This window comes from Puma concolor, chromosome A1 (genome assembly GCF_028749965.1).
Source record: "Puma concolor isolate L17-30 chromosome A1, mPumCon1.1.hap2, whole genome shotgun sequence".
Taxonomy (NCBI): Eukaryota; Metazoa; Chordata; class Mammalia; order Carnivora; family Felidae; genus Puma; species Puma concolor.
The window spans coordinates 125,175,876-125,192,162 of NC_141667.1; the positions used below are offsets into that span (position 1 = coordinate 125,175,876).

Here is a 16,287-nt window from a genome sequence, read left to right on the forward strand (position 1 = left end):
ATGGAGCCCTGCATCAGGCTCTGCGCTGACAGTGTAAAGCCTGCTTAGGATTCTCTCTCTCCCTCTCTCTCTCTCTCTCTGTCCCTCCCCTGCTCAGACCCTCTCTTTCTCTCTCTCAATAAATAAAAAAATAAATAAAATTTAAAAAACTTTTGTTGTTGTTCTAAGCCACCACATTTATAGTGCTTCGATACAGTAGCCCTAGGAAACTAATTCAGAACCCCAACATGATCTCGTGCTCCAGCTATGCCAGCCATCTCTCTGTTCTTCCATGGACCAAAGTCTTGCCCACCCCAGGGCTTTCGCACCAGCTGCTCTATCAGAATGCTCTTCACCGGCACTCCTCTCCACCACTCTTCCCTTGCTCCTTCCAAGCTCAGCTGAAATGGCATTTCTTCCTGGAAGTCTAGATTTGGGTATTCCAGGTTCCCTTCAGAAAAAGAACAGAAGCCCACCCTCCCCCTCTGCAGCTGTAGTTAATCACTGGTGCAGTTGCATAAGACCCACTGTCTTGCCCTGCTGTGCATGTCACAACAGGACCGGGCCTGACATATTCTCCAGCAATCCTATCCCATAGGCCCTGAGGCAATGCTGGGATTTTTTTCCTTTTAAAGCATACTCGAAGCAGGAAACAACCAATACATGTTCCACATTGGGAAAAGAAACCCAAGTAAACGTAATGAGCAAACAGGGAAAAATACACTAAAAATCACCTACATTCCTACTGTATAGAATAATCATTGTTAGCATTTTGAACTATGTGCTTCCACACATTTTGTCATGCAAAGTAAGTTTCTTAAAATGCGATTAATTGTCCTGTATGCTGCTTTTTTCCAGTAAGAAATATATAATAAGCCTGTTTCAGGGTCAATAAATACAAAATTACATCATCATTTTAGAGGCTGCCCAACCTTCTACTGTAAGGTGAATCACAATTTAGTTAATAATTCCTCAACTGTTGGGCATTTAGATAACTTTCAGTTTTTTTCCGTGTAAACAACACTGCTATGAACATCTGAAAAAAATGGGCATTTTTGTGCGCTTGTCTGATTATTCCTTGACAAAGGGTTCCTGGAAGTGGATTGCTACGTCCACAATCACACGTTTTTTAAGGCTTATGATGCATAGTGCCTACCTGGCCTATCAAATGGAGGAACTTCCTCCAGCAGAAGGGGTGGGATGAAGAACAGGTACGGGGGAAGCGACGACCCGTGTGGGGGCGCAGAGCTGGCGGCGGGTGACCCCTGGGAGGGGTGGGTCTTAGGCAGCCTGGGGGAACAGGTTGCTGGGCACAGCTGACTCTTGGGACAGGTGTGAAGCTGTGCTCTGGGAGGGCTCTGCTCAGGCCTTCTTCTGGGCGCCCTTCATTTTCTTTGCTTTTGAAGCAGCTGAGTCCTTGTTCGCCTCACGGGGCCCCTTTGTGAGCCACTTACAGGGAAGAGAAGGTTTAAGGAATTCCTCCATTTGTAGGAAGTGATTTTCACAAACAAGAGTTTTTAGGAAACCTCCTTGTTCCTGGGAGGCCAGTGTCATGTATGAATGTGGGGTGTCATCTTGTTTCCGGTTGCGATGTGGGGAAGGGTCCAGGCGCAGACTCTCTGACCTGGGCAGGAATACACTGCTGCCCCTCTGTGGGTGCCCCCCAATCCCACTCCTGAGGTCTGCGCCATCCTCAAATCAAATCAGCTTATCAGTTTGCGAGAGAGCAGCCCTGAGACACTCCCTCTGCCACCCCAGGGGAAATCTTAAGCATGAAACTTGGTCCTGGTCAATCTTCTATCCCTTCTCATGAAATCAAGGCACAGAGCAAGCAATTCACCACACTGAGCCTCAGATTACCCGTCTGCAAAATGGGGAATAGTATTATACCTACCTGACAGGGTTGCTCAGTGGATTAAGTAAATAATATATGTAACACTTAGCATAATATCTGGTGCGTGGTGAATACCTTATGATGATGATGCTGTCGATGAGGTTCCACTTGACTGCTTTTTTGGCTGGAACTGCAGGGTTCTCTCTGAGAAGTCATAGGCGTGGCTGCTTCCTGTGGAGAGCCAAAACTCCACTCCCCTGTGGGCTTTCTGCTGCCATAAAGCCCTTTACTAGAAAGGCTGTCATTACGGGAAATAACTGTTCATTCTCCCCACCTCCTTCCTGATATCACAGTCTTCAGAAAAAGAGGATCTGCATCTGGAAATCAGAATAAAAATAATCAGGCAGGGAAGCATGGTGTAGTGCGTCTGGGAGTGTCGGTCTGGTCGCATGGAGTCCTGCCTGGGTGTTGGTAGAGGGTGTTTGATCATGAGGGCTCGAGGTGGTCAGGGTTGTGGCCACGGGGGACTGTAACGGGTTTGTGCACACCTTCGGTTCAGGGGTAGCAAAGGGCAATGGAACAAGGGCCTTTGCAAGCTTGCCTCCCCATGTCAAGACTGGGGCATGGCTTATTGGGGCCCTTCCTCCTTCCCTGGGGAGCCGGAAATACCCTCCTCCCCTAGGCTGTGGTCTGGCAAGACGCCAGGGCTGGAGCGCTGTGGAAAAAGTTATGATTGGTTTTTAATGTTTCGTTTTCAGGCTGTACCCAGAAAGGCTGGCCTTTATAGCTGGGAGCCATTTCACGGGGCTTTCTTTCCCTGTCATCTTCCAGAAACAGCCCGGGGTTTCGGAGGTAGAAGGTAGGTAGGATCAGGAGCAGTGGAGCAAGGGCTCCGAGGCTGAGGCCCCCGAGAGCCAGAGCTGGGTGGAAGTCTTCTGGCTGCCCTGCCTGCACCCCTTGAACTGCGGTGTCACCTTTGCTGACTAAAGTCTCCCCTGGGGTGGATTTTGGAAAGAGGGAAGTCCAGGTCCCCAACAGCCTCTAGGTGGGTGGCACCTCACAGGACACTTTCAGGTCTGGGTCTGGGACGGTTGCTACTTTCTTTCTTCACTACTCCTGTGGTGTCACAGGGTTGGGTATGGTGTGTGTGTTGCCGGAGGTGGGGGGGCACATGCACTTGTCTTCCTGCTCTGTTTCAACAAGTCTCTCCTAGACTGGAGCTCTGGGATGCTGTATGTCCGGCCTGTCCTAGAGGCTTCTCAAAGAGCAGCCTCTGGCTCTGGCTGGGCACCAGGGAGAAAGCAACCTATCCCAAAGCGGTAGGGGAGTGAGAGGGTAACAACAGTGGGTTTCTTGGTGCCCACAGATGCCCCGTACTGGCCTGCACCCATCCATCCCGAGGCCCAGGGGCATGGGGGCCCAGAAGGCGGCTTTGGTCCTGTTGGCAGTCTGCCTGGCAGCCCTTTGGAGGCTGGGGGAGTCCCCGGACCATACTCTCCGATGGCTGGTGCTCCACCTGGCCTCCCTGCAGCTGGGACTGCTGTTCACGGGGGTCTGCCATCTGACTGAGGAGCTGTGTCACCTCCACTCCAGGTGACTCTATTACCCGTGGTGACTGGGCACCCAATGTGTCTCACTCCCTTGACCCCCGACCCTGCCCCTCCTTGAATCTCTCTGGCTGAGCTGGGCTGGAGCCTGGGGCTTGACTGTCACCTGCAGGTACCAGGGCAGCTACTGGAGAGCTACAAAGGCTTGCCTGGGCAGCCCCGTTCGCAGTGGGGCCCTGCTGCTGCTCTCCTGTTATTTCTACAGCACCCTCCCCAGCACAGACCTGCCCTTCACTTGGATGCTTGCCCTCCTGGGCCTCTCACAGGCATTGAACATCCTCCTGGACCTCCAGGTAAGACACAGAGAGAGGTGGAGGGTGTAGCCGAATGGAGGCTGCAGCTAGTATGACCTACTCTGACCTCAGCACTGGGAGTGGGATTAGTTTAGAGGTTGGTCCTTAGAGTAGAGCCTATAAGGTCTGTAACAGTGGGTCCAGCAATGGCAGAGAAGGAAGTAAGTTGGCAGCAGATTGGGAAATCTTCTTGAGGAGGAGGGCTCCAGTTACCCTTCATGGAGGCCTCCTTGCCCTGTACTGCTGTCTAGGGCCTAGCCCCAGCTGAGGTCTCTGCAGTCTGTGAAAAAAAGAATTTCAACGTGGCCCATGGGCTGGCATGGTCATATTACATTGGGTACCTGCGGCTGATCCTGCCAGGTGAGTCATTCTCTATGCCCCTCTCTCTAGGTCTCTAAGACATACAATTAGACATAAAACCTCTTGTGTTTCTAGAACTTGCTGTATTTTTCAAAGACTTTTTATTCCTAACAAATCATTTGATTCCCAGAGCAATTCTGTAGGTATGAAGGATGTTATTATGCCTGATTTACAGGAAGGAGTGTGGCACTTAGAGCCATACTCCTTCTCCCTTGTTAACCATGGGAACAGTGACTTCTCCCTCATTAACCACGAATTCTTCCAGTGAATATTTACGGCATGCTTTGTGTCCTTCCTGTGCATTTTGCCTTTTAATTCATACCCTGTGGGCAACGAATACCCAACATCCCTGTTTTATTTTATCTTATTTTTTTAATGTTTATTTATTTTTGAGAGACACAGTGACAGAGTGAGATCAGGGGAGGAACAGAGAGAGAGGGAGACACAGAATCCGAAGCAGGCTCCAGGCTCCGAGCTGTCAGCACAGAGCCTGATATGGGGCTCAAACCCACGAACTGTGAGATCATGACCTGAGCCGAAGTCGGACACTTAACTGACTGAGCCACCCAGGCGCCTGCAACATTCCTGTTTTAGAGATAAGAAAATTGTGGTTCTGCGAGGTGAAGAGACTTCTCCAAAGTCGCATGGCTTAGTGAGAGGAGGAGACAGGATTTGAACCCAGGTCTGGCCAGAGCAGGGACGCTTGACCTCTCCACTGTGAGCCCATGTGTCAGGTCTTATTTCTTCTGACTTGCTGGCCCAGACCACAGTTCTCCCGTATCTCACTGCTATCTGCCCTTGTCACCAGGGCTTCTGCTAGGAAACACGTCTGGAGATAGGGCCAGACTCCGTGCAGCTGGAAATGCTGCCAATGTAACCTCCCAGGGCTCTTCCTGCCTCTCAAAGCCCTAAAAGCTGTGGTGGGAAGGAGTGGGGCAGGCCCAGAAATCTGGACAAAGGACAAGTGAGGCGAGAGAGAGGTGGTGGGGGTGGAGGGAGAGAAGGAAAGGGTACCTGAATGCTCCGCCCCTCCTGGTTCCTGCACAATGCAAGTGGACTGGACCCTTCGTTCTCTTGAACCCGCACATTGAGGGGACCAATGACCTGGTCTCTATCCCGGGTCAGGTGGCAGACAGGGTTAGTAGGAATGACCTCTCGGGCCTTTCCACCCCAGGGCTCCCGGCCCGGGTACTCACATGCAATCAGCTGCACAACAACATACTACGGGGCACAGGGAGCCATCGGCTGCACATCCTTTTCCCACTGGACTGTGGAGTGCCTGATGACATGAGTGTGGCCGACCCCAACATTCGCTTCCTGTATGAGCTGCCCCAGCAAAGCGCTGACCGCGCTGGCATCAAGGGCCGGGTTTACACCAACAGCGTCTATGCGCTTCTGGAAAACGGGCAACAGGTGAGTGTGCAGTGAGGTGGGTGCTGCTAAGGAGGAGTCAGGCCCAGAGCACCAGAATTCTGACCGCTGGCCAAGCACTGATAAAAATTCACTGCCTTTCTCTGAGCCTCAATTTCTCCAGTTGGTGCCAAGATTCAGCTCTGAATGGTGACAATGATAAGTAACCTTTATTTAGCACTTACTGCATACCAGATGGTATTCATGTGACCGCCTCATTTAACCCTCACTGCCACCTTGTGAGGTAAGGATGGTTATGACCCCTACTTTACAGATAAGGAAACTGAGACTCAGAGAACCAGCAAGACAGTGGATGATTTCAACCTGAGTATACCTTGCACTTGACCATAGAGCTGTCCTAGATGAGGTTCTGAAAATGTCTGAAAGATTTCACATAGATTGAGGGAAACCAAGAACAGGTTGCACCCCAGGGCCCGGCTCCCAAATTCGTTTCCAGCTGGAGCAGTTGACAGCAGGTGACTTGATGGGCCTTGCCCTGGGATCTGAGGGGGAGGATCTGTGAAGGATAAATTTAGCAAAGTCCTGGTCCTGATTTTAGGAGCAAAGACCACCAGACAGCATAGATCCCATCAGGGTAACCTCCTCCCAGTGCTCCATCTCTACAGGCTGAGGGAGGGGGGCCCCAGTAGTGGCACTAGGGTCCAGAGTCTGTCTGCCTGGGCCCTGGTTGAGTCTTGTATTCCTCTCACCTCCTCCAGGCAGGCATCTGTGTTCTGGAGTACGCCACCCCCTTGCAGACCCTTTTTGCCATGTCACAGGATGGCCGAGCTGGCTTTAGCCGGGAGGATCGGCTTGAGCAGGCCAAACTCTTCTGCCGAATACTTGAAGACATCCTGGCAGACACCCCTGAGTGTCAGAACAACTGCCGCCTCATTGTCTACCAGGGTGAGGGGTTGATAGGCTATAGGGCAGGAAGAGTCAGGTGTCCTGAGGGGTTAGAAATAGATACGACAGCACCAGGTCCTGGGCCTTCCCAAGTGGTCAAGGCATTCAAGCCCTGCATTCTTCCTCCCTGGGAGAGGTCCTACCTCTCCACCTAGGGCACTCAACTGCTTTCTGAGGTGTTCAGCTATTTGTCCTGGGTGGAGTGTAAAGAGATGGGTTCTAGGGGCGCCTCACTTCATCTAGGGATGCCAGAAGAAGCAGAAGAGCCCCAGGTCAGGAGCAAAGACATCGGGGCTGCAGCCTCAGCTCTGCTACTGCATCACTGTGTGACTTTGACAGGTCCCTGCCCCTCTCTGTGCATCATCTTGAAAACTGGGAAGGTGGAATTCTGTTATCTCTAAAACCACTTCTAGCTCTAGAATTCCATGAAACTCTAGCCCCAGAGTTTAGTGAAGGGGAGGGGGTGCTGGGATGTGCGGGAGAAGAAGGTTTGGAGGATCTGCCCAGCAGTCCTCAGGGTATGTTAAAATGAGAACATATGAGGTCTTCATCCACACCTTCTCCATCCCTGTTCCAGAACCCGAAGAGGGAAGCAACTTCTCCCTGTCACAGGAGATTCTCCGGCACCTTCGGCAAGAGGAAAGGGAGGTCACTGTGGGCAGTGTGGGGACCTCAATGGTACGCAATCCCTCTGTGCTGTCCCAAGAGCCCAATCTCCTCATCAGTGGCATGGAACAGCCTCTCCCACTCCGTACAGATGTCTTCTGAAGCCCAGGGTTACCTGGTCTGCACTCCCAATGCTCCCCAAGATTCTGGATTCCCAAGACTCCGGATTGAGGAGCTTTCTTCAGCAGCTGAATGGCCAGAAGAACCATTTCTTCCCACAAGGACCCTCTCAGAGATGGTCCCTGAACTTAACATCTCAAGATGAATCCTATGACCTTGGGCAAGTTATTTTGCCTCTCTGAACCTCAGTGTGCTCATCTATGAAATAGGATTATAATCATTGCCCTACCTACTTCACAGGGTTGTTGTGAGGACTATGACTGTCTGGAACTTTTTTGTAAACTCTAAATGCCAGGTAAACTTAAGGGACACATCAGGTGTCTTCCACTGGACCTTCTAGACTGTCTCTCTATCCCTCTCTGCCTCCTCTTCCCTGGGATGGCATCACCAGGGTCCCTTGCTCTCTGGATTCTGTTCATGCTCAATCCATGAGGAGCCCCACTAGGAGAACAGAGGGAAGGAGGAGGGTGATATAGGGGTAGTTACTCCCCCAGATCCCTCCCTGCAGTATCAAGATCACTATGGGCTCTCTGCATCTTTGACCTAAAGTCACGGCTCTGCCATGCTCTCAGTAGCCCTGTCTATCCCCAGGTTCCATTACCTACCCCTTCCCCATGCTGCTCAGGCCTACCAGGTCCTGGTAATGTCCACTTGTGGCTTCCCTATACTTGCCCTTTCTAAACAGCTCCCCTTTGGGGCACCTGGATGGCTTAGTCAGTTGAGCGTCCGACTTTGGCTCAGGTCATGATCTCACGGCTCGTAAGTTCGAGCCCCATGTCTGGCTCTGTGCTAACAGCTCAGAGCCTGGAGCCTGCTTCAGATTCTGTATCCCTCTCTCACTCTGCCTGTCCCCTGCTCATGCTCTGTCTCTCATGCTCAAGAAAAAATAAACATTAAAAAAAATAAAACTATGTCTAACAGCTCCCCTTTTAAACACTCCTCAGATTATCAATTTGAGCATGCCATTTTTCTCTGGCTGGACTCTGATACAAGCGAATGGCATTTATTGTCTGAAATGTCCAAATCCACTTGCACAGACATACTTCCTTATACCCCTCCTTATTCTAGGACAGGACAGAGTGGTGGTGAGTATCATTTCACCGTGAACAGAGCCCAGCAGTCAGGCTGAGGGTGCAGAAGGTAGCGCACCCCATGGCATCTGCCTGCCCTTTCATGGCTCTTGTCCCTAGTGGGAGGCTTGGGGAATACAGAGCGTCCTGAGCAGGTGTGCAGATGCCATGAGGGGTACACAGCTGGATCCCAGGCAAGGGGCTGCTCAAAGGAGCTGGGGGCACTGCATGAATGTCCCCAGATGATAGAGCCTGCAAAGGGATAAAGGGTGGGGGGAGAAGAGCGTTTGTGTGTGGAGATGGGATACACTCTGGGGGACCTTGGACAACACAGCCAAGCACCTGCTGTATCTTATGCCATCACTGTTAAAACTGAGCCATTGTAACAACGCTGTAGTGGAAAAATTGCCCCTCTCTGGGAAGACAGGCAGCCCATTTCTACCAGTTCCACCTGTTCTACCCAGGATTTGTTCCCTACCTCTCACCTCTGGTGGTGGTTGTTGTTGTTGTTGTTGTTGTTGTTGTTGTTAATTTTTTAAATTAATCTCTACACCCAATGTGGGGCTTGCACTCACAACCCTGAGATCAAGAATCAGATGCTTTACTGACTTAGCCAGCCAGGTGCCCCTCACTTCTGTTTTTATCACAAACACTCGATATGAATTTCTGTGTACATCGTCTCTGTGGAGAAAGACTCCACACATAGACACACATTTGCCAGAAGGAACCAACTGCCCCCAAGGATGACACAGCCAAGGGAGTAAAGGGGGATGCAATCTCCTCTTCCTCACAGCTGTCCTAGCCATTCTGTCCCCAAGATGTGAGGATCCTCCAGCATTACATCAGTCACTCCTGTACCTAGAAACGAGGGCAGAATCAAGGGCCTTTCCAAAATGACCTTCCCCCACCCATCCAGCCCCCAACTTGGTGCTTAGGCTGTGGAGTCTGACAGCTCAGGTTCAAACCTGCCTTCACTGGTTAGTACCTGTGTCCCCCTGGGTATCTTGATATCCCCAACTATACAATGTGGATAACAGTGGCTCTTCCTCCCAAGGTGAGGAGGGAACAATATAATATCCACAGGTCCACAGATGGGCCGGGTGCTCAGCACAGAGCTGGACTACAAGAAGGAGCAGCTATTAACATTATAGTTGCCTCTCACCAGTCCCAAAGGAGGCAAGCCAGTCCTCTGTATACATTACAATCTCCACCTCTGTTCCTCTTCGTCTTCTGTTATTTCCTACCCTTCCTGACTGTGCTAGGGTTTCACCAAGGGCAGTGCCCAGTGTTGGTCTGTTGTCCTCAAGCGTTCTCCAGGGTAAAGTACCCAGAGGTCTCTCCATAAATGCCTGTCTGCGTGTTCTTGACAGCACACGAGTGAGATTCAAAGGTGTCAGGGCAAGGGTGCCTTTCCAGAGAGCCACCAGGAGGCTCAGCTCTGTCTTCCTGCATCTTAACAATTCCTATGCACACCCCACCCCCTATAAATCCTCTCCTCACTCCTTCCTTCCTTTAAACAAACTCCACAAAGCTCCTCTTCCTTTCCTGTTTTCCCACTGACTGGAAGGTTCCGGATTTGGGAAATGTCCAGGGATAAGTTTTAGGCCTGTTCCAATAGGCCTATACACACAGAACAGGGGAGGTAATGGGAATCTCCCAAATCCCCCCATCCCACACTGGGAAGGCGAGACAGGGTCTTGCCCCAACACAGTGGAAGGCATTCAAAAGCATTTTGAGGAGCTAGAATTGGTGCTTGGGGCTTTGCAAGGGCCTCGGAAGTTGCTGACAAGGCCTAGACACCAAAAGCCAAAGGGATGTCTTTCAATCAGTGAAAGGCAGCAAATTTTCCTTCTCTTCCTGAGTCCTGGAAAAGGCAGACCCCTGGGTTCTTTGCCTTCCCTCTCCTTGGCTGGCCCTCACAGGACCTGGGGGCTTTGGGGACAGGACCTCCACAGGGAGACTCTGATATCCCTGCACAGAGGTGGAGTGGGTGGTGGAATCTTTCAAGCTGGACTCACATTAACAACAAAAGCAAAGGAGATTAGGGATGAGAGGAGAGAGTGAGGACTTGGTCAGGGATCTGATGGTCCTTGAAAAGGAGAGGGTAGCTTTGTAAAGGTGGCCTTTGGCACTCGGAATGCTCACAGCAGCAGGTTTCTGGGCAAAGCCCTCAAGTTTCTTTTATTTCTCCTGTCCACATCAGGGCTTTCTCTATAAATATTCTGCAGGGAGAGCAGCTCCTGCTGAGTCCATGTGTGCCCTTCCAAAGCTCTGATGCCCAAGACCCAATTTTCTTTTGCCCTAATTCTCTGTCCAGTTGCTTGTTCTGAGCCAGGTCAGTCCAGCTTTTCAAAGTCTTCCTCCTATAGATATGTGACTTCTTCAATGCTGAGCGTAGGCCCATCTGGCACAGGGTAGGAGCCAGGGACAGGAGGTTCCTGCTGGGCATCTTCATGACTGTCCCAGGGGTCCAACACTCGCCAGTGGATGAGGTAGATGCCGCCCTCTGGCTTCGGGGCTGGTGGCTCTGTGGGGAGAGTGGCATGGCCCTGATGTAGTCTTGGCCCAAAGTGGACTGCCACCACAATACAGACTGCCAGCAGGACAAAGGCAGTGACGATGACAGTGAGCAGGGGCAGCCCATCTCCTCGAGGTGGTTCCCAAGCCCCACTCAGCATATCCGGGAGCTGCCTCTGGGGCTCCTGCCCCGCTGACCCGTTCACAGCTGGAGAAGACCAGGGATGGCGGCCAGCCTGGTAGGGGAGTGGCAGAGGGAGAGGGTGACATGGGCATGTACACACAGAAAAAGAGCAAGTTAGAGAGAGATAGACACCTGGAGGGAACTGAGAGAGACAGACAGAGAGCCTGAGGCAGACAAAGAGGAACAGAGACAAAAAAAGAGAGAGACAGAGTAAAGACATGCAGACAAAGAGAAACATACAGATAAACACACAGGTAGCAAGAGAGAGAATTAAAGAAAAAGACGGGTTGGGGGGGGGGGCAGGATACAGAGAGAAAGAGAAAAACACGAAGAGAAGAAGAGAAAGAAAAAGAGAGAGATAAATAAAAGGATAGGAGTGAAATAGATACAGAGAGATAGATACAGAGAAAAAAGAAACAGAGATAGGGAGACAAAGTTGTTCAGAAAGGGATGGAGAGGGTCTTCATTACAGTCTGGCATATAGAGTTCAGCCCACCAAGTCCGTCGCCTCCCAATGCTCTCTCTTCCCAGGCCTCCAGTAAAATTCCTAAATAGATAATATGTCCTAGGTCAGGAATCTGAGCACACTAGGGGCTGCTATCCCACATCCTGGCCAGTGGGCAGTGAGCAGCTCTTTCTTCAAGCCCTGGGAAAAGGGAGTCAATATGTCAAGCATCTCAGGTTCCCATCACCCTCAACTCACACAGAAGGCAGAGGGGTGGTACCCTGGGGGAGGGTGAAAGGAAAGTGAGTCAGGAATCCCCAAAGCTTGGGATGAAGCAAAGGGGATACCTCAGCCCATAATGTATGATCCTGTTGGGGGTCTCAGGATCTGGACCTACAGGGGAGGGGGTGCCCCGTGTGGATTCCTGACTCTGTCCAGGATGGATTGAGGAGAATCCATGCCAGCCTCTACCTCTTTCAGGATTCCAGCCAGAAGTTGGGGGTCATGTCTGTCTGTCTCCACTCTGCTAACTGTTGAGTAGGGGTGGGATGCATTGCCATGAAGGTAGCAAACCTCCAAACTATAAACACCAGAGCTGGCTGATTAGGTCACCATAGGCTCAAGAAACCTTTTCTCCCTAGCCTCCTATTCCCCAGCTGGACCATCAGGGGCAGACCCTCTGGAGTGGAGCCTCTCCCCTAAACCTGAGTCATCAGCCTGGCCCTCCCCAAGGAAAGGCAATTTCCGTCCAGGGAAGGCTATCTAGAACACTCTCCCTTTAGTTTCTCAGTCACACTGTTTACCCCGTCCCACCCAAACACTGTCGCTTTGCATGTAGAAAGCTCAGTACCCACCCCCAGTTGAAAGTCTAAGGCTCTCTGGGCTCCCTGAGGTTCTGGAGCTCTCAGGGCACGGGTGGAGAAAAAAGAGAAGCTCAGGTTGGTGAAAGGCTTGGGGCCCCTGCAGGGAGTCAGACAGCCTAGAAGGAGGGGGGTGAGCCAAGAGTCTACCTGGTGCATTGTCCGCCTGGTGCAAGGCTCCCTGGGGACTGGCAGCCAGCAGGGCAAGGAAGAACCTGCCACCCCAGCTTGGTTGGCCCCTACCCGGAGCTGCCACGTCTATGGGGTTTACCAGGCACACACCCTCTGCGCACACACCCTCAACGTCTCTCCCGCGCTTTCACTTTCGTGAATATTAGGACTCCCCTGTCCCAACCCTGAACTGTGATAGGATCTTGATCTTGGCACTTCCCTCCATGCTCCCTGCCAGCTTCAGGAGCCTGGGTCTAGCTGCCTACTCCTCTTCCACTAGATCCCAGACACCTTGCCAGCACCCCCACTACGCCCCACCCTCCACCATGACATGCCGACTCCCCACCCCAACTGATTTCCTGAAGTCACTGTTTCTTTGATTTAAAAAAAAAAAAACTGTGTATCAAACACACTGGAAATTGTAGAGTATAATGTACTCAATCTCTTTGTTCCAACCACCAGCTCTGTCCAGCTCAAGAGTCTGTCACATTTATTTCAAAAAAGTTGTTTTAAATTTTTTTTAAGGTTTTTTAACGTTTATTTTTGAGACAGAGAGAGACAGAGCATGAACGGGGGAGGGTCAGAGAGAGAGGGAGACACAGAATCTGAAACAGGTTCCAGGCTCTGAGCGGTCAGCACAGAGCCCAACGCGGGGCTCGAACTCACGGACTGCGAGATCATGACCTGAGCCAAAGTCGGACGCTTAACCAACTGAGCCACTCAGGCGCCCCTTAAATTTTTTTATTAAAAAAAAATTTGTTTTGACGTTTATTTATTCTGGAGAGAGAGAGAGAGCTAGAGTGCAAGTGGGGGAGGGGTGGAGAGAGAGACAGAATCCAAAGCAGGCTCGAGGTTCTGAGCTGTCAGACCAGAGCCCAACAAGGGGCTCAAACCCACGAGCTGTGAGATCATGACCTGAGCTGAAGTTGGATGCTTAACCGACTGGACCACCCAGGTGCCCCTCAAAGTTTTTTTAAAAACTAAAATATTACAAATAACATAGAAGCCCTACTCCTTGACTACACCCCTCCTTCTTACCCCATGGATAACCATCTTGTTGAATGTGATGTTTATCATTCCCATGCAAGGCTGTTTTTTTTTTCTCTTTGGATTTTTTCTTCTTTGGTTTTTACAAATATGAATTCTATATGCCTCTTTGCATTTGCCTGAAATGTAATTTCATTTAAGAATGTGTGTGCTTCAATGTGTTCAAGTCACAAAAAGTGCCCACCAGGGAAAGGAGAGGTTAGCCATCGGCAGGATCAGGAACCGGGCTTTTGGACTCAGGGACTTGGAGCCCCAGTGGTGGTGTCTGTGAGAGCACTGGGACATGTGTCTTGAGGAGGCAGGAAGCAAAGAGCAGTGGTTGAAGCCCTGGACTGTGGCAAAAGCCACATTCCCTCTGGCTGAGGTCTTGGATGGCATTGGGAAGTGTCAGTCTCCTAGTTGGATTCAAGGCCAGCCAGCCACTTGTCTCACTCAGTTGGCAGGTAAGGTCCACAGCCCAGTGACCTGGGCTTAAGTGAGCTCGGAGATCTGAGTGGGATCCCTGAATGTCAGAGTGTGGAACAGCTTGGCTGAGAGACAGGGAATCAAGAGGCTACATCTTGCCTCTTGAGATCAAGCCATCGGGTGAGGAGAGTTCCCAGGGGTGATCTGGTCTCCAGACTGGAAGGGAGGGTGGTGCATGCACAAGGGAAAGAATGAGGGATGACTGGTTTTGGCTCAGGTCACAATCTTGCAGGTCATGAGTTCAAGCCCCACTGACAGTGCAGAGCCTGTTTGGCATTCTCTCTCTCTCCCTCTCTCTCTGCCCACCTCCCTGCTCCTGCTCTCTCTCTCTCTCAAAATTAATAAACTTCAAAAATTATTTTTTAAAAATTTTATTTCTAAGTAATCTCTACATAGAACATGGGTCTTCAACTTATAACCTCGAGATCGAGAGTTCACATGCTCTACCAACTGAGCCAGTCAGTTGGACACTCAACTGACTGAGCCACCAAGGCGCCTCTATTTATTATTTTTTAAGTAAGCTCCAGGCCCAACATGGGGCTTGAACTTATGACCCTGACATCAAGAATCACATGCTCTACTGACTGAGCCAAACAGTCTCCCCGAAATAAAATATTTAGGGGTACCTAGGTGCCTCAGTCAGGTGGGCATCCAACTTTGGCTCAGGTCATGATCTCATGGTGGTGGGTTCAAGACCAGCATCGGGCTCTGTGCTGACAGCTCAGAGCCTGGAGCCCGTGTCTCCCTCTCTCTCTGACCCTCCCCTGCTTGCACTCTCTTTCTCGCTCTCAAAAAATAAATAAACATTAAAAAATAAAAAATAAAATAAAATAAAATATTTATTAAAAAATTGAGGCGCCTGTGCTGCCAACTCAGAGCCTGGAGCCTGTCTCTGTGACTTGCTGTTTCTCTGCCCTTTCCCCACTCATGTGCGCATGCACACGCACACACAAACACATGCACACTCTCTCTCAAAAATAAATAAACATTAAAAAAATTAAAACGAAGGGAGAAAAGGACACCAATCAATGCAATATATGATTGCATATATATGTGCATATTGTCACCACCGGGAATGCATAGAGTGGAAGGAAATCCACAATCTGATAAAATTCTATTAAAGAAGTAGAATTGTGTGTAACATTTCTCTGCTCTTAAATCTTTTGAGTTTAGTTCAGTAAATATGTTCTGAGGACCTGCTATATCACAGGCATTGTGCCAGGTCCTAGGGACACTGCTGGCCTGCATCTGCACAAGAGAGTGCCACGGGATGGATGCTAAAGACAGGGTGCTGCTGGGACACAGGGAACACCTGATTCCAGGAGAGGGGAGGTGAGGGGAGAGCTGAGGACGGGGGAGGCTTGAAATGTAGTCCTCTTGGAGCACCTGGGTGGCTCACTTGGTTGAGTGTCTGACTTCAGCACAGGTCATGATTTTGTGGTTCGTGAGTTCAAGCTCCGTGTTGGGCTCTGAGCTGACAGCTCAGAGCCTGAAGCCGCCTTTGGATTGATTGTCTCCTTTTCTCTCTGCCACTCCCCCATTCTTGATCTCTCTCTCTCTCTCTCTAAGATAAAAAAACATTAAAAAAATATTTTCTTTTTAAAATAAATGTAGTCCCCTTGTTTTTCTATTAAGAGTAACAAATGGTGGGGGGGGGGGGGGGGGTTGCCTGCCTGGCTCAGGCTCAGTTGGTTGAGCAGTTGAGCATCTGACTCTTGATTTCAGCTCAGGTCATGATCTCACGGTTTGTGAGGTTGAGCCCTGCCTTGGGCTCTGCACTGACAGTGCAGACTCTGCTTGGGGTTTTCTCTCTCTCTCTTTGCCTCTCCCCTGCTCTCTTTCTCAAAATAAATCAATAAACTTAAAAAAAAAAAAAAAGAATAACAATAGGAGCGCCTGCCTGGCTCAGTCGGTGGAGCATGTGACTCTTGATCGCAGGGTTGTATGTTCAAGCCCCACGTGGGTTGTAGAGATTATTTAAAAATAATAATAATAATAATAATAATAATAATAATAATAATGTTTGTATGGCCTCCCTGAAAGATGTTGGGAGTCCCATCTGCATTGGGAGCCCTGAGGAGGAAGGAGAGTGTGACATATTCAGAGTCTACAAAGCCTGGGCAGCTGGTGGGCCCAGCTTTAGGGCTCAGTCATGGGAGAGACCAGGAGGACCTGGTCTGAAACAGACTGGGGAGGGATTGGAGTTAGACTCCAGGAAAACATCCAAAAGCCTCTAGGTGATAAGTGGAGGGACCTGATGGACCCCTCAGAGGGAAAGAGAGGGGTCACAGAGCCACTTTGTCATCGCTGATCTTTGTATAAAGGCCCTAGAGGACACCATAGTGGCTCTAGC

At 50.4% G+C, this 16,287-nt stretch overlaps 2 protein-coding genes and 1 long non-coding RNA gene across 5 annotated transcripts in view; 1 reads left to right on the forward strand and 2 right to left on the reverse strand.

The window, feature by feature from the left end:
- Positions 1 to 16,287, reverse strand: part of LOC147584430 (uncharacterized) — a 57,589-nt gene that overhangs the window by 9,959 nt on the left and 31,343 nt on the right. The window contains exon 2 of the long non-coding RNA XR_015249731.1: positions 1,949 to 2,190. This is a non-coding gene — a long non-coding RNA (uncharacterized LOC147584430). The remainder of the gene's footprint in view (positions 1 to 1,948; positions 2,191 to 16,287) is intronic.
- On the forward strand, positions 2,157 to 7,295 carry STING1 (stimulator of interferon response cGAMP interactor 1). Of its 3 annotated transcripts, none has more exons than XM_086702844.1 (7): positions 2,157 to 2,280; positions 2,572 to 2,672; positions 3,533 to 3,713; positions 3,965 to 4,073; positions 5,248 to 5,486; positions 6,203 to 6,389; positions 6,967 to 7,295. In XM_086702844.1, exons 1-7 carry the CDS (start codon positions 2,263 to 2,265, stop codon positions 7,155 to 7,157), a joined length of 1,026 nt encoding a protein of 341 aa, XP_086558970.1. In that variant the 5' UTR covers positions 2,157 to 2,262; the 3' UTR covers positions 7,158 to 7,295. The 3 variants fall into 3 exon arrangements, with proteins under 3 accessions (XP_086558970.1, XP_086558966.1, XP_086558968.1); XM_086702842.1 differs by lacking the exon at positions 2,157 to 2,280 and adding an exon at positions 3,180 to 3,406 and having other exon boundaries at positions 2,547 to 2,672; XM_086702840.1 differs by having other exon boundaries at positions 2,251 to 2,672.
- Positions 10,396 to 12,703, reverse strand: SMIM33 (small integral membrane protein 33). The gene is made up of 2 exons (XM_025923922.2): positions 12,402 to 12,703; positions 10,396 to 10,998 (listed from the first exon to the last, which is right to left on the reverse strand). The coding sequence occupies exons 1-2, from the start codon at positions 12,408 to 12,410 to the stop codon at positions 10,609 to 10,611; spliced, it is 399 nt and encodes a 132-aa protein (XP_025779707.1). The 5' UTR covers positions 12,411 to 12,703; the 3' UTR covers positions 10,396 to 10,608.